Source organism: Condylura cristata, unplaced genomic scaffold, assembly GCF_000260355.1.
Source record: "Condylura cristata isolate star-nosed mole 26May11 unplaced genomic scaffold, ConCri1.0 scaffold00038, whole genome shotgun sequence".
NCBI lineage: Eukaryota > Metazoa > Chordata > Mammalia > Eulipotyphla > Talpidae > Condylura > Condylura cristata.
Window position 1 is genome coordinate 96,737 of NW_004567139.1, and position 26,224 is coordinate 122,960.

General features: G+C 36.1%; 1 protein-coding gene across 1 annotated transcript in view; it reads left to right on the forward strand.

Annotated features, from left to right (window-relative positions):
- The window catches only part of TLK2 (tousled-like kinase 2), a 103,524-nt gene that overhangs the window by 29,687 nt on the left and 47,613 nt on the right, over positions 1–26,224 (forward strand). The window contains exons 3-7 of the mRNA XM_012732976.1: positions 10,911–10,982; positions 11,716–11,785; positions 12,996–13,039; positions 13,741–13,836; positions 24,257–24,424. Of these exons, the coding sequence (XP_012588430.1) occupies positions 10,911–10,982; positions 11,716–11,785; positions 12,996–13,039; positions 13,741–13,836; positions 24,257–24,424 (450 nt within the window). The remainder of the gene's footprint in view (positions 1–10,910; positions 10,983–11,715; positions 11,786–12,995; positions 13,040–13,740; positions 13,837–24,256; positions 24,425–26,224) is intronic.

Below are 26,224 nucleotides of genomic sequence, written 5' to 3' on the forward strand. Positions count from 1 at the left end.
AAGCTGTAAATTTTTGGTAGCATGATAGCATCCTTAAGAAGTCTCATCATTTAATGGGCTCTAAATCCTGCAGTTGATTAAAGGAAATTGACTTTTTTTTTAATTTTAAGATTTACTTATTTATGCATTCAGAATTTGGGTACAGGCCTAATTTTAATTTTATGTTAGGTCCATCCTTTATTTTTTTAATTATATTTTTTAAAGGTTTATTTATGTACACAAGAGCTGGAATATAGGCCAGAGGTAGGATGGGAGAGAGGGCGGACTCACCAGAAACAAGAGTAGGGAGCAGAACTGGAAGACTGACTAAAATACACTGCTGAGGGGTGGTGACACTGGAGAGGTCCCCGCTCCCCAGGCAGCCAGGGGGTCAGGCTCAGGCTGGCTGCAGACAGCTTCTTAGTGCTGAGACTTAACCACTTGGGCACCAGGGAGGCCCTAGATTCAACCTTTAATGAAGTGTTGCATTGCCATTTCAGGTAGTTTGGCCCCGCTGTGCTTCTTTATATTCAGTCAGTTTTAGCTTCTGTGCTGTGGTCTCAGGTGTAGTACAGGAGAAAAATGAAGAGTTTAGAAAGTCAACAAATGTTGATATATGAACTTTTAAAAGTATAATTTTACTTAGTTTTATAGGAACATTACTCATGTGCTAGAGGCTTATATGTCAGTATTTATAATCTTAGCCTTAGTTTTCATGTGTTTATACAAAGTTTTCTTTAGGCTTGTCCCTGAAGTATTTGTAAGCACCTCCCAAAAGTACATTTTAAGTATATTAAAACTTTTAGTTTACTTTTATAAACCATACTTCTTTAAAAAAACTTTTAAAAAAATGGTTCAGTTGTTTTTTTTAAAGTGATTAGCAAGAAAAAGGATAATGTAAATGTTCTCACAAAAAAATGGAACTTTTACTGAAGATTCTTACACTTCACTTTTTAGAAAGTTATTAGTAGCTTCTCTTGAGCCTGAGGCAACTCCTTGAAGGAACAGTTTTTCTACCCCAGTAACTTAAGGTGTTAGTAAATATTCTCCTAAATAGTGATTGTATATCAGATATCAGGTAATACACTGTTATACTTAGGAAATATCATATATGAAATAAATACTTAACATACATGAATTTGCCATTCAGTTTAGGGTTTTATAAATAGTAAAAAAGCCAGAAGAGGGGGAAAAGTAATAAAAACAGAAGCAATAAATACTTGCTAAAACAGAACAGGAATTAATTAATTCATGGTTAGAAATATAGGAAACAGAGGGGAACATGGGGCCTTCCTAGTGACAAAAGGGGTTAAAGTGCAGCACTATGAAGCTATCCCCAGCCAGGGAGTGACCCACATGGTACAGCAGACCTCTCCTGTCTCCCCTCTGCTCCCCTCAGGGGGGTATTTCAGTAGCTCGGTCTGTTCTGCTCCCTCTCTGTCTCTGGTGAATCCTCTCATCCCCTACACCTCTGGCCTATATCCCACTTCTTGTATGCATACATAAATGTCTTTAAAATAAACAAATCTTTTAAAAAAAAATAAAGGGAAAAATGAAGGGGAGTCCCCACAAAGAGAGAAGCCTGGAGATAGACATATTGTGAGTAGATAATTTCACTTAATGATAGATATTTAAATTCAAAATAAGCATTAGTAAAAGGTCACAGGAGATAATTCCATATTTTTTTTTGTTTCAGATAATTCATCTTGAGTGTTTAGACAAGAAGACATTATTTCAAAAATTCTTTACTATGACTAGGAGTGCATATCTGAAGCCAAATCATGCAAGCTCAGATTCTGGCTCTACCTCTTACCAGCTATGTGACTGGGGAGTTTACTAAACTTGTTTTGCAGTTTTCTAATCTATAAAGGCCAACAATAGCAATTCTCTTTCAAGGTTATATATTAGTTTGCTAGACTGTAATAACACATTATGTGACTGAAACAACAGAAATTTATTTTCTCACAATTCTGGAAGCTAGAAGTCCAAAATGTCAGCAGGTTGTGTTATTCTGAGGCTAGCAGGCAGCCCTGCCTCCTCCTTGCTCTGTCCTCTGCTTGTGCATGCATGTTGTTTTTCTCTGTCCTAATTTCCTCTTTTTGCAAGGTCATATTAGATTGTGGCACACCCTAATGACCTCATTTTAATTCACTTAGCCTTGGAAGACCCTATCTTCATATATGTTTTGTGCTACTAGGTTGGTTAGGGTTTCAGGATATAAATTTTAGGAGTTTATGGTAGAATCTATTAACAGGTTGTTACCAGGATTAAATATAATGACATAGAATACCTGGCCCATGAAGTAAGTGCTTCCTAAATACTAGTTATCATTATTATTTAAGAGCAGCAAATAAAACAAAAAATACAAAATCTTTAAAAACACAAGGTCTTAATTTAAAAGCAATCACAGATTCATGGAAAGTTGCAAAAAATAAAAGGTGTCCCTCTCCCCCTAGTGTGATCACCTTGAGTAATTATAATATAATATCAAAACCAGGATTTTGGCAGAATTCATTCAAATTTCCTTTGTGTGTGTGCTTCCTGCGGTTTGTGTCCCTTGTGTAGCTTTTAAAACCACCACCAAAGACAAGATGCAGAGCTGCCTGCAGACTCAAGGTGCTCTCTGGCTGCTGTTTTCAGTTCTCTCTCCTTTGTAACATTAACTGCTGACAACCACTCGTCTGTTTTCCACTTCTAGATTTGTTAGTTCAACAAATGTAAACACACAGAGATAATGATATAGTTTATGACCTTTTGAGACTTTTTTCTTTAGTACATCACCCATAAATCATTCATTCCTTTATGTTGTGAGCAGTTATCTATATTATGGATATACCACAGTCTATTTAACCATCCACCTGTTAAAGGATGTTTTGCTTGTTAAAGGTTTTAAGTTTTATGTTTAATGTCTTGCTTCATTTTTTTTTTAAATATTTATTTATTTATTTGTACAGAACTGGGGTACAGGCCAGAGATGCGGAGGGTGAGAGGATTCACCAGAGACAGAGCGGGGAGCAGAACAGGCAGATCGATGAAGCACACTGCTGAGGGGAGCAGTGGGCGGGTCAGGAGAGGTCTGCCACACCATGTGGTCACCTCCGGGGCAGGCGGGAATCCAACTCATGCGGAAGTGGCTTTAGCTTTTCAGTGCAGTGCTTTAACCCGCTGCGCCACCAGGGAGGGCCTGTCTTGCTTCATTTTTAATTTCTTTTTTTAATAAGGATGTGAGGTTTAACTCAAGGTTCATATTTTTTCATTTATGAATGTCTTAATTGCTCAGGAGTCATTTGTTAAAAAGGCGATTGTATTGCTTTTGTATCTTTCTCAAAAACCAACATTGGGTCTTTTTTGGGTCTAATTGTGCTAGTTGTGAGAATTAAACTTAATTAGAAGCCTGACTTATTATTATTATAGCAAGTAAATAAATTAATACCTTTTAAAATGCATTGAATAAAATATTGATTCCTATGTTCTAATTAAAAAAAAAACAAACAATTATAAGAAATTTTAATGTAGAGGCCTCCCTGGTGGCACAACAGGTTAAGGCGCAGGACTGTGAAGCTAGCAGCAGTTGCTTCAGCACGAGTTAGAGCCCGGCCAGGGAGGTGACCAAATGGCGCAGCACACCTCTCCTGACCCTCCTGCTGCTCCCCAGCAGGAAATACTCAGCAGTGTATTTCATCACTCTGCCTGTTCTGCTTCCCAGTCTCAAGAGCTCTTTTCATCTTCCAAAACTGAATCTCTAAATTTACTAAACAACAACTCCGTACTCTTCCCCTCTAACTCCTGCCAGTTACCAATTTGCTTTCTGTCACTGTGAAATTGACTGTTCTATGTATTTTATATAGGTGGAACCATGCAGTACTTGCCTTTTAAGCATGGGCCTATTTCACATAGCATATCTTTCCTGTAGGATATCTTAAAGGTCCATTCTTTTGGTAACTTACTAGGTTTTCCTGCCTTGTAAACCTTGTAAAGGCCAGGTAATATTATATTGTATAGATAAACCACATTTCCTCTACCCATTTTTCTATTTTAAACATTTAAGTTGCTCCTATTTTTTAGCTGTTAAGAATAATGAATGCTGCTATAAATACGGGTGGTGGAAATGTATATTTCTCTTTGAGATCCTACTTTTAGGTCTGTTACATATATCCAGAAATGCAGTTGTTATATATCATATAGTTCTATTTTTAACTTTTTGAGGAACCAACATAATAACTTCCATTGTGGCTTTTCCATTTTACATTTCAACCAGTAGTGCACAGGGATTCCAATTTCCCCATGTCCTTGCCTGTATTCACTCTTCTTTTTTATATAGTAGCCATCCTAAAGGATAGGAGGTGCTGTGCTATCGCACTGTGATTTTGATTTGCATTTACCTGGTGTTTATGATGTTGTACCTTTTTTTTTTTTTTTTAAAGATTTGTTTGTACATACATAACTGGGGTATAGGTCAGAGGCTCAGGGGCGGTGAGAGGCTTCACCAGAGACAGAGTGGGGAGCAGAACAGGCAGATGATCAAAGTACACTGCTGAGGGGAGCAATGAGTGGGTCAGGAGAGGTCTGCCACGCCATGTGGTCACCTCTGGGGGCCGGCGGGAATCGAACTCATGCGGAAGTGGCTTTTAGCTTCTTAGTGCAGTGTTTTAACCCACTGCGCCACCAGGGAGGGCCATGATGTTGTACCTTTTAATGCACTTCTTGATCATTTGTATATCTTCTTTGGGATAGTGTTTATTCAAGGTCATTGCCAATTTTTAAAAATTGGGTTATTGTTAATTTCTAGGTATTTATTAGTTCTTTATTACTATACGAAATTTGCAGTTTTCTGTGATTTTATGAGTTGCCTTTTTACTGTGCAAGAGGCTTTAAATTTTGATATAGTCCAGTTTATTTTTTGTTTTGTTTCCCGTCTTTCATTATCATCCATTTTGAGTTAATTTTTTATCTGGTATTAGATAGCGTCCATCTTCATTCTTCTACTTGTGAATATCCAATTTTACCAACATTGTTTGAAATGTTTTAGCAATGTTATATAAAAATCATTTTATGTCAAGTCAGTATATCACCTTAAGAGAACTATTATGTCAGTTATATCTCAAAACTAATCAGCAAAGAAAAAAATGGAAACAGAAAGAAAAACCCATTTGGTCCCTTTTATGTGCGCATTTATTTCTGGTCTTTCTACTCTATTTGATTTTCTATATGCCAGTGACACACTGTTTTGTAATAAATTTTAAAATCAGGAAGTGGGAGACCTCCAAATGTTGTTCCTTTAAAAATTGTTTTAGCCATTTGAGATCTTTAGACAGTTTTTAATGGTAAAACAGTAGAGGAGTTAGCATGTAAAAGAACAAAACAGTGTTCTCTACAATAAATGTTTCATTCAGTGCAGTGAGATAGGAACAAGTAGATATCAGCTGTGGAAAATAAGATATAAGCTTTTTATTTGCAGTGCTGTGACTTTTATAGCTAGGTCACCAAATCAGAAGGAGTAAACTGAAAGATGATTAGAAAAAATAACGGTTCAGTGGAATGAAGTACCTTAGTTAAAAAGATGCAACAAATAGGAAAATTTATAACTGATAAGAATAGATTTGAAAAAGCACTTGATTATTTGCTATATAATCCATATTCAATTTCTGGGTTTAGTTTATAAACCTTTATGACTGGTTTTGCTATTGAGAGGCATATTGTGAGTTTAACTAAGACGTTTACCCTCTTAATTTATTTTAACATTTTTTTATGATAGTAAAATTTTTAAAATATAGCATTCATTTTTCATAAAATCCTTTGTTTGGCTCCCTTTTACTAAATAGTATGTTGTTTTGCAACAGGGAATGTATGTCATCAATCCCTGCTAATTAAATTTAATGTAATGATTTATAGTAATTTCAAATGCTGTGCTTCAGAAAAAGACAGGGGAAGTGAGGGTTCAATAATTCTAAATCCCCTTTCCTTTTGGTTAGACACATACTCAAGGAACCACAAGGTTCCTTCTGCTCTTGCATTGGTATTTCAAACTCTATAGTGTATGCCACTGTTGTGAATACTTTGTAGTTTATTTTAATAATTACTAATAAGAAATAGGGTCTTCAGTTCTCTTTTGTCTTTATTCATCATACTTAAACCATTTTCTTTTGAAAGTGAGGGACATGGTGGGTAAATGGAGAATTAAAGTATGTGGTTTAAAATTTAGTATATAGTTTAATTATGGTTTCAGGAAATATAGGCATCATAATGGTCACCATAAAGATATTAAATGAACAGAATTTTAAAAAAATGGCCATAGAAACAATCAGTTTAAAATGTTCTGAAATTCTTCTGTAAATAAAACATTTAATTCATCACGAAACTCTATCACTGGAAACAATCTTTTGATTTATGTCACTAGGATACATGATTTTGATTTATTTTCCCTAGTTTATTCTCTTTGCAGCTTCACAAGTAGTTCACTATGAAATTCTGGTATATTGTGTTAATTATAGTTTTAAAATAGTGCTTTAAGGTACAGTGAAAGGAATTCTTAATATACCTTAATAGGGATGCAAATTGTTTCTGACACTAAGCCTACTAACTGTTATTTAACAGCTTTATTGAGATATAATTCATATACCATATGACTAATTCATATATACCATATAACTTGCCTACCATGTGTACAGATAAGTAGTTTTTAGTATATTCTCACATGCTTATAACTGTCAGGACAGTTTTAGAATACTTTTATCTCCTTAAAAAGCACTCCCATACTCTTTAGCTATCACCACTATATCTACCCTTTCCTCCCTTGAGTAAACTAGTAATTCACTTTCCATTCTAGCTTTTTATATGAATGGAATAATTTCATATACGATCTATTCAAACAGACTTATTTTATTTAACAAAATGTATTAGTACTTCATTCTTTTTATGATCAAATAATATTCCACACTATGGATCTGTTAGATTTTGTGTATCCATTTTCACCTCATGGACACTTAGATTGTTTCTACCTTTTGACTTTTTAAAATAATGCTGCCATAAACATTTATGTCCAAGTTTTTGCTTATATATCCTTTTATTTCTCTTAACATATTCATCTGGAGATTCCTATGACCCTCTCTTCATGTTCACTTAATTTGCTAGAGTGGTTCAAGAACTTGGAAACATTTACATTTTCCAGTCTATTAAAGACTGTGATAAAGATTACAAATTAACAACTGGATGAAGAGCTGTATAAGGTGAGGCCTGGGAGAGTGCCGACTAAGGACACTTTTTATTTTTGGATTTGGGAGTGTGGCATCCTCCTGGTGTCGATGTGTTCACTCACCTGGAAAGCCACCGAGTCTAATACTATTGCAATTTTTTTGGTGGGTTCATCACATGTGCATGATTGATCAATAACTTTATTTTATTTTCAGCCTTTCTCCTACTCACACAAAAATGGGAGGCATGGCTGAAAAACCTCAAGCCTTCTAATCCTTGTTTGGTCTTTCCAGGAGCCCATCAAAAGTTCCCTCATTTTAAAACAGAAGACACTGCTATCACCCAAGGATAGGGTGATACATATACCAAGGGCCAAAGACCAAAATAATAGAACAAAGGATACTCCTGTTCTCATTTACGAAATTACAAGGACTTCTGGGGCTCTGTGTAAGAGTTAGGAGCAGAAGCCAATATGTATTTTCATTATCTCACAGATACTTAATTTCTTAGAATAATTTTTTAAATACTTTTCACAGTATAAGTTTTATTCCTTATTCCCAAGTATTTCATTGTTTCTGATGCTAATGGAATTGTCTTAATTTTATTTTTAGATTGTTATATGAAATTTATAGGGATGAAATTGCTTTAAAAAGAAAGAAAATTGATTTTGTATATTGATCTTGTAAACCTACAATCTTAGTTGAACTCATTTCTAATAGTATTTTATTGGATCTCTTAGGATTTTTGCATTATTTCATCCATGAACTGGGATAGTTTAACTTGTTCCTTTCCAATCTGAATATCTTGTATTTCTTTTTCTTGTCTAATTGCCTGAATAGAACCCTTGGTACAATGTTGAATAGACTGATGAAAATGAATATCTGTTTTTTATACCAGATATGGGGGGGATATAGTCTTTCACTAAGTGTGATGTTAGCTGTAGTTTTTTCAGGGTACCCTTTGTCAGCTTGACGAAGTCTTTCCTTTGTCTTCTTTTTTGTTTTTAAAGATTTTATTTATTTATGCATACAAGAACTGGTGGTGGGGTGTGTGTGTGAGAGTATTCATCAGAGACAGAGTAGGGAGCAGAACAGGCAGACTGAAACACACTGCTATGGGAGTGGGGAGCAGTGGGCAAGACACAGCAGGAGACAGGAGAGGTCTGCTGCACCTTGTGTGTCAGCTCCCTGGTGAGAGTTGGGGGGTGGAACTCATGCCGCAGTGGCTGAGGAGAGCTTCATAGTGTTGAGTTTTAACAAACCGTTACGCCACCAGGGAGGCCCCTGCCTTCATTTTTGAAAGCATCCTTTGCTCAACATAGGGGATTCATGGTTGACTTTGTTTTTCTTTAAGTACTTTGAGTATGTTATCCTGCGGTCTTGACTTCCATTATTTTGGTCAGAAGTCAATAGTTAATTTTACTTATGCAGTTCCCTCATAAGTAATGCATTGTATTTCTGCTTTCAAGATTTTCTCCATTGTCTTTGCCTTTGAATATTTTTTGAATGATGTGCCTGTTTGTGGGTCTCTGTGTTTATCTTACTTTGAGTTCAGTGAATTTCCTGCATGTGTAAGTTAACTGACTTTTAATCAGTTGATAAGTTTTCAACTTTTATTGCCCTGAATAGTTTTCCTGCTCCTTTCTTGCATGATGTTGTCTGTAACACTTTGCCAATTTCTTTGAATTTCTGTTCCTATTTCTTGTTTTCCAGCTTGTATAGTCTCTATCTTCACATTTGCTAATTATTTCTTTTGCCTGTTCTACTTTTTGAGCCTCACTGGTGAGTTTTTAAGTGTCAGTTGTATGTTTCAACTCCAGAATTCCGTTTGTCTTCCTTACATATACATACATGCATGCACACACATGATTTCTGTGTGTTGATATGCTCTATTTGATACAGTATTGTCATTCATACCTTCTTCACTTATGGTTCCCTTTAGTTCTGTGAACATATTTATAATGACTATTTTGAAACATTATTTTTTTAAATTCAATATCTGGTTATTCTCATAGGCAATTTCTGTTGTCTGCTATTTTTCCTCCTCTTCCTCACACAGTTCATTATTTTTTATTGGAAACTGGTCATTTTAGATGATATATTGTAGCAACTCTTGGTACTGATTTTTCATTTTAGCCCTTGAACTTGCTATTTATTTGCTTATTTGTTTAGAGACTGACTGGATTATTTTAGTGACTATTCTACACCTTCATTCCATACTCACGAGCTGCCCCAGTTATACTGTTGATGCTCTTCAGGGACCCACGCTTGAGGTTTGCCTGTGGTTACCCTGGGATGGGTGGTACTCGTACTGGTACAGGCTGATAGAGCTCCTTCGTCCCTTGACCTCTAGCCATCAATCTCCTCTAACTGCCTAGTAACAGTGCCCTGCGACATCAAACTTATGGTAATACAGACAACTTGGAGCTCTTCGGAAGAGTTTCTGAGCTTTATTGCTTGTATTTGTTTGACCCCGGAGGGGCTTCTCCAGGCTGACTTACAATCTAGGTTGAGTCTTCACTCTATCCATGAATCTCTTCTCAGTTGCCTTTTACCACAGTCTCCCCTTTTCTTGGAAACACTCCTAGACATAAACTATCTCACATTCTGTTAGGACGTGCGGGGAAGGGAATTGGTATTATGAGTTCCTGCTTTCCCCAACTAAACAAAACATCTGAGCCAAGATTCCAGAGCAGGGTGTAGGGACAGTGTCAAGCTTTTCTGCGAGTGGCATTCTGGCTCTGATTGCTGCGCTCCGGAGGGGTCTGAGGGGCATGGGCAGCAGCCTGGTGTTTTCTTGCTTTGTCTCCTGCGGTGGAATACCATCCCTTGATGGGGGTGGAAGTGCTGCTTGGTCCCAGTGTCCTCAGTGTGCCTTGCCTAAGGTAGAGACTCTTGTTCCACGACAGGATTTGGGCAGAGGGGAGTCCCTCCCTTTGGTGACACTTAACTTGGGACTTAGCCTCATTGACTGAAAAACTTGAGGTCTGCTGCTCTCGGGAAGAAAGTCCTTTTAGACTGAGAGCTGAAGGAAGGGGGTTGGGAGTCCATGTCCTTGGCTGCAGCAGTCTGAAGCTTAGGTAAGGTGCAGGGGTGGAGGGAGACAGTACTTTTGGTTCACATACCACAAACTTTCACTTTTCAGACTGAATTTTCACATACTTTATCAAACAGTTGTTGTTTTCTTCATTTGTTTTTTGCTCTGAGGGAACCAAACAACAGAGGCTTTGGACAGTTGATTTTTCCTGTTATTCTCACCACTTTCACTGGAGCTCCTCATTCTTTTTTGCCAGAGGTCAATTGCTTGTAATTTTGATTTTTGAGCAAGCAGTAACCTCCTTAAGGAAGGGCTCAGAAAGCATTTCCCCCCATTGTCTCCTGACCACCCCCATGAGGACCCCTTAACATTCTCCTGACATCGCAACTTTCAGATATTACTCAAATGATATAATACGCCTAGAGAATTGATTCCCCTGCTTATTTTCCTTAAAGAATGAATTAACTATATGCAGAAGAAGTCTCAAAGGGAGAAATCTGCACAATTAATGAGTTTGTAAAGGAAATGGAAATAATAGAAACTAGAGAATTGTAACACAAGGGCACTGTAGTGTAGAAATGAACTGTTTTCAAGTTGAACTCCTGGCATCTTTTTTACTAGATTTAGACATGAAAGTCAACTGGTTTCTTGCCTAGGTTTGCTGTCATCTTAGTTTATTTTGATTTTCTTGTTTTTTCTTCCAGGGGCCACTCAATAGTGAGTCTTCCAATCAGAGCTTGTGCAGCGTGGGGTCCTTGAGTGATAAAGAAGTAGAGGTAAGGAGCCACACCACTGCAAGACTTTTTATATTCTCACTCTTTAATTCTGGGTTAAAAGAAAACTGCACAATCTGGGATGCTGTTAGGGTCTCTGCAGACTCCCCTTTGAGTTGTGTGCTCTCTGTGTCTGCACAGCTGAATGGAGCCATGGCAGGTTCTAAGAATATTTTTGCCAAGGTTCTATTGATAATAACTGAATTAGCTAATAGGTACCCCTGAATTTTAACAATGTTGGTTCTTAACAAAGTGGATCAGTTTAGCCTTGCTGATTTTTGTAACAGAATTTGAACGTTTTTGTTTTAAAGGCAGATAAACTACCTGCATGAACGTGGCTCAAAATCTTCAAATCACCTACTTCTAATTTAAAACTTTAAATAAATTCTAGCCGACTGATTAATCATACACATCTTTTTAGGAAAAAAGAGGTTGGGTTAAGCTCTTTTAAGTAGAAATACTGTAACTGTCCTCTACTACTATTTGTGCTACATTTGCATTGTAAAATTATCTTATTGAAGCTTTTCAGCAAGCCTGACATATAGACAGTTCTCTGATGTGGCAAGCAGCTTACTAGGATGTCTGGGTGGTTGGGTTCTTTCCACAACCTTGCTCCAAGAGCAGGGCAATAGTTGACTTGCCGTAAAAATGTGGTAGTTTGTGTGTGTGTGTCCCATTTTTTATAATGTGAAACATTTAACAAAACGGTAATTGTAATGCATATGGTATTTAACAGACTCCTGAGAAAAAACAGAATGACCAGCGAAACCGGAAAAGAAAAGCTGAACCATATGAAACCAGCCAAGGTAATAGTAATTTCGCACCAATAAAAATACTAAATTCTTCTGTACTTAGAATTTTCCAGCTTACATTAAATAATTAGTTAATATATTGGGACTCCTAACAAAAAGAGATTTGTGTATCTTAAGGGAATATCAAACTGTTTATTATAGACTTACTGCTTGATACACACTTCACAAAACAGTGTCCCTTCTTTGGGGACTCCTGTTTTCCCTGTTGTAAGTTATCTATCTTCTCACCACAGGTTTTTCTTCAGACTAATGCTACATTGTACAAGCAAGAATTTATACTGGAGTTTTCAGTCTTGTGTTTAAATCTGTGATTTGTGAATAATAGGTGACCAGAAATAGTTTCATTGACATGACTGCCTACCCCCTTCTCCCCCTTTTCTTCCATGTCAGTTACTTAATTGAACATCGGTGTCCAGTGAAATAAATCTGTAAATATGCTGACATAATGTTAGAAGTCTTAGAATTAAGTAAGATTAATTAAAGAAAGAATAGATAGTTTGGTTTTGTATAAATAAAGCAAGAACAGTTTGTATAATTAAAGGAAGAATAGAATGGTTTTGCTCACTTCTTGCCTGCATTCCAAGAAATGGAAGTCCCAGTCTTTTATACATTTTTCTTATTTTTTCTTTACTCTGCAAACCTTTTTTACTTTCTTGGGGAAAATTGTCCCAAGTGACAGGATCACATGAAGTTTTTTTGTGTGTGCATGTGTGATACAGACTAGATCTTTAGTACTATATACTATTTGTTTCTAATTGTTCTCTTAGTTGGGGGTGTGGATTATTTTTTTATTTTTTTTCTCATCATTGTAGCATAGTTTTTAAGTATTTGTAAAAGAAAGATTAGTGAACCATAGGAAGAAAGCAAATTTTTCTGTTTATTAAGCCTTTATGTTATGGAGGAAAATGTGTCTATTCTTAAAATGTATGCTTTTTTTTTTTTTTAAAGATTTATTTATTTATGCACACAGAACTGGGGTACAGGCCAGAGGTGCTGGGGTGGTGAGAAGAGTCACCAGAGACAAAGTGGAGAGCAGAACAGACCAACTGGCGAATTAAGATATATCTTAAGGGTAGCATGGCTCATTTGTTAAAAGTAAAGCTGATACTTGAATTGATAATACATGCAGTTACTGAATACATAATGTATATTAGTGGATGGTGCTTTACATGTGTGTCGATACTTACTTTGGTTTCGTTTTCAGGAAAAGGCACTCCTAGGGGACATAAAATTAGTGATTACTTCGAGGTAAGTTAAATTTTTGGAAAAAAAATCTATAGTGATTTTTAAAAATCTTAATCTCTGTTCATTTTTTAAGGCTTTAGAAAGCAATATTTTGCCTTTGCTATGTTCTGCTCCCCATCTTCATTGGTCTAATGTGCCCCCCCCAACTCTCTATATAAGAGGAAACTGCTGACTTCCTAAATTTAAATTTGCTTGTTATGTGTCTTTCTGTGATGATATAAAAATTCACAAATGAGGTGATTTTTCTTTTGGCCGGACTAGGTTTCGTGTCTGACAAAGATTGCAGTGGAATGGCTTGAACTCTTCTTTTGTCCTCTTCCCATTAGCCCAGTGGAACTTGTCTTTAGTGGTAACTAAAGAAAACGCTAACATCCACTGTATCCCTGTATTCCTGCTTCATGTATCTTGAGATAAGAAGGGAAAACATTCTTTTCCTATGGCCTTTCAAAACCATGTGTACTTTCAGCTTCCTAGCCATATTTTCTTTTTATCTTGGTACATTTCTGCTGGAACTTCTTCTTAAAAATCTCGTTGAAAAGACAGCAAAATTTGGCTTACCTGGCATTTTCTCTCTGGCATAAGATGTGTTGACTTAAAGGGGCCATGTATAATAAAGAGCTGTTTGTGTGTTAATCTTTTACTCTCCTTATCTGAAGCATAGTACTGTTTTGAATTATTCATATCCATTTTTCCCTGTTGGCCAGTTTGCTGGGGGAAGCGGGCCAGGAACCAGCCCTGGCAGAAGTGTTCCACCAGTTGCACGATCCTCACCGCAACATTCCTTATCCAATCCCTTACCGGTAAGCATTCACCTGGAGAAATTTGACACCTGTTGTAGGAGATGAGAAGCCAGTGACACACAAGCAAAGTTTCTCTTCTCTCAGTTACCCAAGGGGAAAGAGGACTTACTGAGAAAAGTTCATAGTATCACCTATGAATCCCTTCTAGGTTCAAATAGAGATCAGTAATAAGAACTAAACCTATTCTTATAGTCTAATGTGTTACTGTAAACATGCAGCCCATTGTTTTGTGAAGGAAGTGGGTTCTAATCTAAACATTAGGTTTTTCTTTGTAAAGTTCATATGTTCCTATAACTAAATATTATTTAAATCCCATCAGCTCTTGGCATTTGGATTAACTTCAAGGTTTACTCAGTGATGTAGTAGAGAAGCCAATGCTATGCTATTAGGCAGAGGTTTGTTCTTTGCCTGTGAGACACTCACTCCCCTCCCCAATAACAAATAATTACCTGATCTAAAATGCCACTAGTGCCAGCTGAGAAATCCTGAGAAATCATGTAGTTCTTGTGGCAGTTGGCATGAACGCCTTTGGGGAATTTGGCAAGACTCTGCAAGACCTCTGTTACTATATTCAAGAGTATGCTCTATCCACTGATGTCTCAGGTGTTGCTGTGGCTTTTTTGGGGGGGAAAGGGGGTTTTCCTAAGATCACAAGTGTTCATCCTAAGTCCCTGTTGAGGAGAGTTGCTTTTCTCTGCATTAGCAGAGTTGATTAATACTGTTCTTAAGTGATGTAGTTTCCTGTACTGTATTTTAAAATGCTCTTCCTCCCCTCTACTATCTCATAGAAGTATGCATTCATTAGAGTGGCTCTAATTATTAGAGCACTTATAAAGATGAACTGAACTTGAAATTTTTGCTATTTTATCACCCATGCCATATTTCAAATGTTTAATATAAAAACATCTGTTTAACCACTTGAGTGTGTTAGAAAACTATTGAGGAGGCCTGTGTCTTTGTTTTCCTTAAGTTTTAAAAATGTTAAATGAGATTTCAGAATTACCTATTTGGGACAAATATGTTTTGTAGCACTTTGTCATCTATTACTCTTCCTGAAATATTGTTTTGTTTTCTTATGAGTATGTATCATTTTAGGTGAAGCCTGAAAATAAAATACACAATGATCTGTACACACTCCTGCCATTTGTATGAATGGTAACTTGCCCCATCATCATATTAGTCTAAGTGTGTATTAGGTGTTGAAATCGTTACCAAGCTTTAGTTTCTCTTTTCCCTCACACTGAAGTCTTTAACTTCCTGACTTGGTAGCTGTGCTTCATTGCTACGGTCACTGATTTCTGAATTATCCCTTCCTCCATTCATGCTCCATCATACTTGCCTGGAAAAACCCACCAGTGGTTACATCTATTTTCTGCCTTTCCCTTGCTTGCCGCTAAGCTGCTCAGCGTGGTGAGACGAAAATCCATGTTGAGTGGTCCTGACCATTAATCTCATGTGGACTCCTACCTACCTGCCAGTCCTACTGTGCTTGCTTAGTGCCCACTTCCAGATGAATGTATCATGTTCCCTGTAAGCTTCTAGCAACACTTTCCCCTCTGCGATCTCAGCTGATGGCTTTGTTTTTTCATTTTACCAAGAAAATGGAAACTTTCAGAAGAGAACTTTCATATGCCCTACAACAACCTTACCAAGTCATCAGTAATCTCACCTGCCTTTGAGACTGAATAAACTTTCCAGCCCTCACTTTGAATGCAGGTCTCCCTAATAATTACCTACCCAGTTTTCTGCTTGATATTTACACTTATTTATTAAAAAAAAAAAAAGATTTATTTGTTTATATATACAGAATTGGGATACAGTCAGAGGTATGGGGGTGAAAGGATTCACCAGAGACATTGGGGATCAGAACAGGCACATATACTGAAAAACACTGCAGAGGGGAGCAGCAGATGAAACAGGAGAGGTCTGCTGTGCCATGTGGGTCACCTCCTTGACTGGGGATTGAACTCATACTGCAGTGGCTACAATAGCTTCATAGTGCTGTGCTTTAACACACTGGGCCACCAGGGAGGACCCAATATTTACACTTATATATCTAATAGACGGCTTGAAAATGTCCAAAAAGGACCTCATGGCTTCCTTCTCTTTACTACTGATAAACAACAAATTGTTCTTCCTGCAGGCTGCTCTGTCCTAATGAAATGAAAGTTTACCCATCCAGTTTTTCAGGTCATAACCTCATGTTCATCAGTAAATCCTGTTTTTCCTTTGAAATGTCAGAATTTTACCACTTTTTCTATTGTCCTGGCTCTCTGCATTAGTCTCCCAAGTGGTTTCTCTGAGTCTACTCTTGACTCATCCTGTTCTTAATATATTAGCTAGGGTATTCTGTTAAAAGGGTAAGACAGATCCTGGTGCTCCTCTACCCAAAACTTTCCACTGGTTTAGTCCATTGTCTTTTGGGTTTACATGGTTTAAGAAACTTCAGTTTGTCCTGTGCTCACCCATCTGCCCGACTCTGACATCTCCACATGTTCTCTGTCCCTCGTGCCACTGCACAGTGCTGGCCTTGACATTCCTTGAACACTGTGAAACATACTTATGAGTGTCTCCTCCAGATACAGCGTGATTAGCAATCTCTTCATTAGGTTATTGCTTAAAAATGACTTGGTCAATTGACTTCTCTAAAATAACAGTCCCTCACACCTTTCTACTCTTGTGCCTAATCCTGCTTTATTTTCATTCTTAGTTATTGCCACCTGACATACTTTGATACAGATTTTTTTCCTTTAGTGTACAACTTAAGAATTTTCATAAACTGCACATCCACACAAGAAACAAAATATTGCGAGCTCCCTCAGAAACCCCCTTATGTTCCCTTCTAGATACTCCCCCTCCTTCTCCCTACCTCCTGAAACCTACTAGTCTGCTTTGGGTCTCTCAAATATGGAAACAACCTAACTGTACACTAAAGGAAAAAAAGACATGACTGCTTTTGCACTTTGTATGAAAGATTATGCAGTATGTACTCTTGTGTCTACTTTCTTTCATTCAAACATGACTTTGCCAAGCACCATCTATGTAGTTGTGTATTACTGCAAATCACCGTCATTGGCGTGTGGTATAATTTTAATATTTGCATTTAACTTTTATATTTTAATTTTTAACTCTACACTTCATCTGTTGCCCATATTCTCTCACTAGAATGCTAATCCTGCGAGAGCAGGGATTTTGCTTTGTGTTGTTCATTGCTCTTATCTATCTTTTACAGTACTTATTACTTAAGGTGTAATTCTTGTAATTACTTTGCCCACTTGACATGGGAGAGAGAACTTGTTCAATTTTTTTAAAAAATGCATGACATAAATATTGATACAAAATGTTGTTGAGAGGAAAGGATAATGGAAAAAGACTTACTTTTCCTTTTGCTCCCCTAAGTGATTCTTTAATATTCTTTTAAGTACAAAAAAAAATGTATAAAACATTAATGCTGGAGTTGGTAAGCTCCTTAGCTGACAAACTGAGAAATGAATTGTAGATTTTTACAGAGTTGGAGAGACAAAGAATATATGATAGAGATGACATGTGACCTAAAAAGCCTGAAGTACTTTTTGTCTGGCCTTTCACCAAAAAAATTTCTAAGGAATCATTGTAAATTTAGCTCTTAATCATTACTTCAGTCATGAAGTAAAATATTCTAGTAGCCTGGAAACCTACATACATTGCCTCTCTACTCTGATTTTTGTGTTTATTGTTTATTTTTCCTTATTTGGACTATTGGAAAAGTTATGATGCATTTTTTCTGTTTTTCAAGCAAAAAATGCATTATGACCTTTCTGACAGTCCAGTAGTTTGACCATCCATATATGTAACCCTAAGTAGAATTTTATTAATCATAGTGTTTAAATAATTATCAATATGTTGGGTTTAAATACACCATCTTTTATATGTTTTCTATTTACCCTATCCTATTTTCTTTCATTTGGATTAATTTTAAAAATTATTTTTACATTTTCTGATTAGAGTCTTTCTAATGTTTTTCTTAGATATTACCATGTACATTTTTAACATGCCAAATTTTGATATTATTAGTATAGTTATCCCCTTACCAAATAAATGATGACCTCACAGCATTAACTCCATTAACCTAATAATGACTTGGGGCTGGCAGTTAACTTATGTTTTTTTATTTTGCCTTTTTTTAATCTCATAAAAAAACTATTGTCAGTGTGCTTTATTCCTTTATAATTATTTCCTTTTGCATCTTTCTTTAAAAATTGAAGTATAATTGATTTGTAACATTTTGTAACATTTGAAGTTTAGATATGTGCCATAATGACTTGATAGTTGGCATGCATTGCAAAATGACAACTATAATAAAGCTAGTTAACATTATTCATATATAATTATAAATTCTTGTGATAAGAAACTTTTAAGATCTATTCTCTTGGCAACATTTAGATATGCAGTGTAGTAACTGTAGTTACAATGTTGTACATTACATCTCCCAACTTTATTTTATGATTGGATGTTTATACATCTTGACCCCTTTCTCCATTTTGTCTGCTCTCCACACCTTTGCCTCTAGCCAACACCTATCTGTTCTCTCTGCTTCTATTTCAAGCTTCCATATATAAGTGAGATCATGTGGTATTTGTCTTTGTCTAACTTATTTCCCTTAGTATAATACCCTCAAGACCCACCCATTTTTGCAGATGGCACAGTATTCCTTTTTTTATAGCTAAATAATGTTCCCACTGGCATTTTACACTTAGGGTCAAATTCCTTTTTTTTTTTTAAATTATAAAATTGGTTTATTGTAAAAGCAATTCAAGAATACCCAGTTAAAATCTTATCCCAATGCTACCCAATACAATCAAGAAGCAGTTAAACACATTTACATTAAAAACAAGGACATTAAACAAGAAAGACCACATCAAGGCTGTGATTCAAATTTGGGAAGAGAAGACTCTCAGGTCTCCTTCAGGTCAGTGTAGAGTATGCAATGCCAGAGCACTGTGCTACAGGTCATGGTGCCACCACACATTGAGGTATAATTGGGCAAACTAAAGTTGAGGGGAATGAAGAACTCCATGTTCTAGTTTTGTGGGTGCACTTAAAAAATTTTAGGAACAACTGCCTTCAGTGACAGCTAGATGCAAGACAAGTCTTTATTAAGGAAAAGAAGCTTATAAAGTTCTCTATCAAGGCCCCACTAAGTCTTCACAAACCCCTTTCTACTCCCCCTCCCCCATCTAAACCTACTTTGTTGATATATAAAATCATTATAATATTGTGGCTTACTGGCAAACTGTAAACACTCCTTCCAAGTAGCTTTGATCTTCTGCACATGAAACAAACAACATACTGTATCATTCACATACTCAATTATGTATTCTAGGTAGAATTTCATTATTACTCTAAAAAAGAAAATCAATGCATCTTGAACAGTGGCCATTTAACCCCAGACTTAACCCAAGATTTAATCTCTTCTGTTTTTAATAAAAGCCTTAGTCGATTATTACGAATGATCAACTCATGAATCATTATATACAACAGTGATTGCATTATTTTTGAGTGCTAAACACAGTTAACATAAAACTTACTTTCAACTTTTGCACATCTCTAAACTGTGAAGGGTCAAATACTTGGATTCTGTAATTAGGGGGGGAAAAGCCCCAACACCCTACTTCCCTAAGCTGACGGCTTTTCATAGCAGTTTAAGCGGGTCAAATTCCTTTTACTTTGAGTATTCCTTTAATATTCTTTTAGTATGTATTTGTTGGAGTTTAACTCTTCAGTGTTTTTGTTTGCTTAAATTACATTATTTTACCCATATTTTTGAAAATATTCTTGCTTTGTATGTTTCTAGATTGGCATTATATTAACACAATTGTGTATATTGTTACCTCTGGCTACTATTGTTACTACTGAACTTTACTTGTTATTTCTTTGGAAATACATAATTTTTCTTCACTCACTGCTTTTAAAATCTTCATCTATGCTATTCTTTTTGTGCAGAATAGAACACTGCAGTTTTACTATAATGCATCCTTTTATTTCTCTTGTTTGTGATTTGTTGCGCTTCTGGCTTCTGTTGAGTTGCTATTTTGTACCACTTCTGGATCTTTATTAGTCATTATCTTAAATATTGTCTTTTCCTTGTTTTCCTTTCCTCCTCCTATGATACTCCAATTAACCATGCCTTAGACTGTCACTTTATCATCATGACTCATCTTTTTCTGATTGTCTAACTTTTTGTCTCTGTATTGGATAATTTCTTCCCTTTCAATTCCAGAATTCTATTTTATTGTTATCTGTTTTCTTGTTAGTCACATTGTATTTTAAATTTTTGTGATTTTATGTTCCATGCATGAATTTCAGTTCTTTTATAAAAATTTAGTGGGCATAGTTATCTTGTAATCTGTGAATGATAATTGATGTTCGAGGTTTTTTCAGTTTGTTTTTGCTATCTTTTATTTTCATAGTTATTGCTCAGCGCTTTGTTTTTTTATTTTGGGGTTTGTTTTTACTCTGTGCTGCTCATTCTTGAAAATAAATAAATAAATAAAAGATTTGTGAAATTTCCTGGAGATTGATATGAGCAAGCATTCCTCCAGGGAGAATTTTTTTGCTTCTTTCAAGTGCCTGCACAATTTTACCAACCCAACATTATTTAAATAACTGAATGTGTGGTTTGCATTTTATTTGTATGATTTATTTATTTTGTTTGCTTGTTTCTCCCACACCGATAGTACTGATTTGCATTGTTAATACTTTTTATTAGAACCCTACCCTCTGTACTGTCAAGGTAACTTCTTCCTACCTATATAATCCTTGCAGCCACCTAAGATTAGGGGACATTTTTCTTGTTTATATTTTCTCTCAGATTGTAGCTTTTTAGAAGCCCAATTTCAAATTGAAAAGGTTCCCTATTAAGCTTAATCCCTTGCCCTGGGTGGTTTGTTCTGTGACTTACCTACTTGGCACTGTGGTGCCCTAGAAATGGGAAATTACAATCTGCAGGTACCCACAGGTAAATGTGGGCTTGGCGGTTCTGTAGTCTTAATCTTCTTAAACTGTGCCCTGGCAGATTCCTACTATCTTACTGAGTTTGATATTTTCATTATCTGTTATTCATATTTGTCCTTTCTCTATAGTTGTTTTTCTGAGGGAAAGTAGGTTCATACAAATACACATTCTGCTGTATTTCCACAAGTTATACAGACAACTTCTGCATATCCAGAAGTTATAATGACAATGTTAATTCATTGTAATTTCAGTTGTAAAATTTTCCTTCAACCTTTGCCAAATATTTATTGAATATAAACAGAATGATTAATTTTATAATGTGGTTGCAGAGACACATTCTCCCATATAGTGAGTATTGTGAAGGGTTAACACAGTGTCCTGCAGCTTGAATTTTAACCATTGTATTTGGTGGGATAGGAGTTTTGATGTTGAAAAGTACCTTCCTAATTGATTAAAGAACTAAATTCCTTTGTCATTCCAGGATGGGTTTGGTTTTACCTTTATTTTACCTTTCCCCCCTAAAATGAAAATGTTAAGTAGTATTTCTAAATAAAGGGGTACATACTCATTGTGAAAGTTCAACAATTCAGAAGTGAAAAAGAATTATTAAAAAGTTTAATGGGCATATATGCATATGTATCTATACTCATAATAGATTTCTCCATTTCTGTAATATTAATTTATTTAACCAATAAATAATGTTATTTGTACATAGAATGTTCTTCTATGTACTTCTGTACTTTTGCACTCTTTTCTCTTTGGTTAAGTTCCAAAGTATAAATTCCAAATCAAAGGATATGCTCACATTAAAATGTCATGACATAATTACTAATAGGTTATCAACAGTCCCAGTTTCTATATATCCTTAAAATAATGGATTTTATCATTATAATCTTTCCTAGGAAGAAAAATACCTTAAGTTGCTTTTCTTGAATTGTGATATTAAATATCTTTTCATATGATTAATGACTCTTTGGATTTCTTTTTAATGCTTCAAACATCTATCTGCTACCTATTTGAGTGTTTCTTTTACTAGTGTGTAGGAACACATTATTTATTATGATTGTTAATTCATTGTCATTTCAGTTGTAAAATTTTCCCTCTTTGTAATCTTGTCTTAACTTTGTATTAACTTTTACCATTCAGAAGTAAAACATCTGATGTACACAAATTTCTCAATTTTTTCCTTCATGACTTACTCATTTTTATGTTATTAGATATTCCTATATAGTTTGTATTTTCTTATCTTTTTTAAAAGAAGATTTATTTATGCATACAAGCATTGGGGTGTAGGCCAGAGATGTAGAGGGTGAGAGGATTCACCAGAGACAGAGTGGGGAGCAGAATAGTCAAGAGTGATGAAGTACACTGCCGAGGGGAGCAGCAGGCAGGACAGGAGAGGTCTGCTGTGCCATGTGTGGTTAGTTCCTTGGCAAGGGATTGAACTTGTTCTACAGTGGCTGGTCGCTGTCTTTAACCCCTGTACCACTAGGAAGGTCCCATGGTTTGTATATTATTAGTGTTTTAAAAAATCCTTTACTACCAAAAGCCATAAAAGCACTTTTTAATTTATGTATATGATATAAAGGAGGATACTACTTTTACTTTTTTTTGAACACAAAAAATTCCTACCAACTTAGTAAGTTTTCACTAATTTGAAAATCACAAATAATATTTCTATATTATGGATATATGGATATGTTTCAGAATTTTCTGTTCTATGTCACTGATTGATTTCTGCTCCTGTACCAGTGTTACAGTGGCTAGAGTGTTTTAATAAGTTTTAATAGTGGGTTAAGTTTTCCTGATATTCTTTATTAAAAATTAAGTAGCTAATTTTCATTATCTTTCCATGTGAACTGCCAATGAATAGTAAAATTCCTGAAGACCACCCCTCCAAAGGAGAGCATAATACAAGCTAGATGATTACTATGCCATACTCGGTGTTGCAAAAAAAAAAAAAAAGCAAAAACCCTAGTATTCACCTTCTGGGAATTTAGATCACCAGGGAAGTTGTTTGTTTTATTTATTTATCTATTTATCTATTTATTTATTCATTCATTCATTCATTCATTCATTCATTCATTCATTCATTCATTCATTTATTCATTCATTTATTTATTTATTTATAATGTACATACTACTGAAGTTCCAAGTATTTCACAGATTTAAAAAAATTTTGAATCTCCTTTTTCTTCCATTACATGTTTTAACTGATTATAACCGTTGGTATTTGGGTAAGGTATTGATTTCTACATTTACTTTGTATTTGGTCTTTTTTTTTTTTTTAAAGATTTATTTATCTGTATAGAACTGGGGTACAGGCCAGAGGTGTGGAGCAGAACCGGCAGACTGACAAAGTATACTGCTGAGGGTAGCAGTGGGCAGGTCAGAAGAGGTCTGCCACACCATGTGGGTCAGTTCCCTGGTGGGAGATTGAACTCATGGTGTAGTGGCTTCGAAGAGCTTCATAATGTGGTGCTTTAACCCGTTGCACCACCAGGGAGGGCCTATATTTGGTCTTTTTACTGAACTCTTATTTTTCAGTTCACTTGCTTGGTTTCCTTTGTGAATAGTTATATCATCCAATAATGACACTTCTTAATCTTTAATATTTTCCAGTGTTTATACCTTGTATTTTTTTCCTTTTATCACATTGATTAAAACTTGTATAATACGTTTAATTATCGTGATATTAATATGTTAACACTGCCTGGTTCCTAACTTTAATGAGATTCTCTCTAGTATGGCTCATAAATTGTGTTTGTTGATTTTTTTGAAAGAGATGGGTACTTCCTGCTGTTTTTTTTTTTTTTAACCAACAATGTGCAAACTCTCTTTAGCACCAGAAGAGAAGACTCTTAATCTCTCCCCCACCCCCAATATCAGTGTAAGGAATGACAGTAGTTTTGCTAATAGTGAACCTTTTTTTTTGGGGGGGGAATAGACCACATATATAAGTGGTATATTCTATTCATCTATTGTTGAAGTTGTTTTATGTGTATTTATTTTGGATTTTTACATTTATGTTTAGCAAGATAGAATAACTGAGTGTGAATAAGCTCTACCTGTGAAGTCTTGGAGAAATGTCTTAACCTTCATTTATTTACAGGTTAGAAACCATTTCTTTTGTAGGATTGAGGGAATTATGAAGTTGATGTGTTGAGCTCTACAAAGCAGCCTAAACATTCAGAGTTATATAAATATTAGAATCATTAAAATGTCATTTTACAGAGTTTAAGTTACTCAGGTTTATATGTAGGTTATAATCTAGAGATAGTGTTGTATTATGTGCCCCGTGTTTGTTTTCAGAGGTTTTTTGGGGAAAAAAAAATTCTTAAATTTCCCCACTGTGCTGTCACTCTTGTATGCTTTGGTTAGTGATCAGATTCCTGTTCTCATGTAAGTCATGCTCACTGTTTTCCAGCGGCGAGTAGAACAGCCCCTCTATGGCTTAGACGGCAGCGCTGCAAAGGAGGTGTCGGAGGAGCAGTCTGCCCTGCCCACCCTGATGTCAGTGATGCTAGCAAAGCCTCGGCTGGACACGGAGCAGCTGGCGCAGCGGGGGGCTGGCCTCTGCTTCACTTTTGTTTCAGTGAGTACTAGGACCAAGTTTCTGCAGATTCTTGTCTTGGGTGAAGTTGAATTGATTACTTCTAAAGTCAATACACTTTTCCCGCTTTCCACTTGGTTCAAGTTGCCAAAAGAGACTGCTTAGTTTAAAGTCTGAATGTACTCTAGGAAGGAAAATACAATCTTAGACTAACAAAGAAGTAAAGAAAATGTAAGTTATGTTTCTTTACAACCAAACTACTTGTATAATTGGAAATAAAAACTCCAAATTACAGCCATTATTTATTTAAAGCACTATTGGAGTTGGTGAAATTGGAGTGTGCCACCAGGCTCTCAGTATGCATGCCAGTCAACTGGATCTTTTTCTTTTTTTTTTTTTTAAATACCAAGTCTACTACTTTAAAGACTATGTTTTTTTAGTTTGTAAAGCTTGATTTTGTAATTGCTTTAAAAATGCTGAATTTTTTAAAAAAAGATTTATTTATGCATACAAGAATTGGGCTACAGGCCAGAGATGTGGGTTTTGAGGGGACCCACCAGAGACAGAGTGGAGGGCAGAACAGGAAGATCCACTGAAATACACTGCTGAGGGGAGTAGTGGGCTAGACAAGAGAGGTCTGCTGCATTGTGTGGGTCAGCATCCTGGCCGGGGATCGAACTTGTGTTTCCGTGACTGTAGATAGCTTCATAGTGCTGTGCTTTAACTCCTTACCCCACCAGGGAGGCCCCCTAAATTCCGATTTTTTTTTTTTTTGGTAAAGATTTATTGATTTGTGCATATAGAACTGGGTTACAGGCCAGCGGTGCAGGGGCAGTGAGAGTATTCACCAGAGACAGAGTGGGGAGCAGAACAGGCAGATAGGCAAAGTGCCCTGCTGAGGGGAGCAGCGGGTACATCAGGAAAAGTGTGCCATGCTATGTGGATCACCTCTGGGGCAGTCACTTCTTAGTGCTGCGCTTCATTCAACCTGCTGTGCCACCAGGGAGGGCCCAAATTCCGAAATATTCTAAAGTACATTTCAGTAATCTTGATTTCCTGCTTCTAAAATAGCGAGCATTTTCTAAAAGATAGTAACATTTCTAGATAGCCAAATTAATATCACACTTTTAAGTGTCTATTTTTTGTAAAATAGAACATTGCTCTCTTATCTAGCTATACCAACATACTGTTCTTCTAGAAAGGCAGGTTAAATGCTTCTTTTAATTATCAATTTTGATTAAAAAAATGAAATTGTTAATGTGTAATGGTTGTATCAGATAACTTTCCTTATTACCATTGTGGCCTCATGAATTTTCATGGGTCTCTCAGTAAATATAAGTATTCTTTTTGGTGTTCATTTGGTCAGTCTTATCCTTCCATCACTTGATGGCCTTTTGGACTGTTTCTAGTTCTGGGTTATATGTTTTTGTGTAGGTATAGTTTTGGGGTATAAAATGAAGAGTGGGGGCCTCCCTGGTGGCGCAGCAGGTTCAAGCACAGCACTAAGAAGTTAAAACCACTTCAGCATGAGTTTGATCCCCACCCCGGAGGTGACCCACATAGCAGACCGCTCCTGACCCACTCGCTGTTGCCCTCAGCAGTGTGCTTTGTTGATCTGCCTGTTTCGCACCCCATTCTGTCTCTGGTGAATCCTCTCACCACCCCTGCACCTCTGGGTTGTACCCCAATTCTGTATGCATAAATAGCTAAATCTTTTTTTTTAAAAAATGAAGAATGGAATTGCTGGTCATATGGTTAATTCCTTGAGACCTGCCAAGTTGTTTTTGCAAAGCACCATCTTGTTGAGAATAGGCAGCAACCTAAGAGTCTTTTCTCCACTTC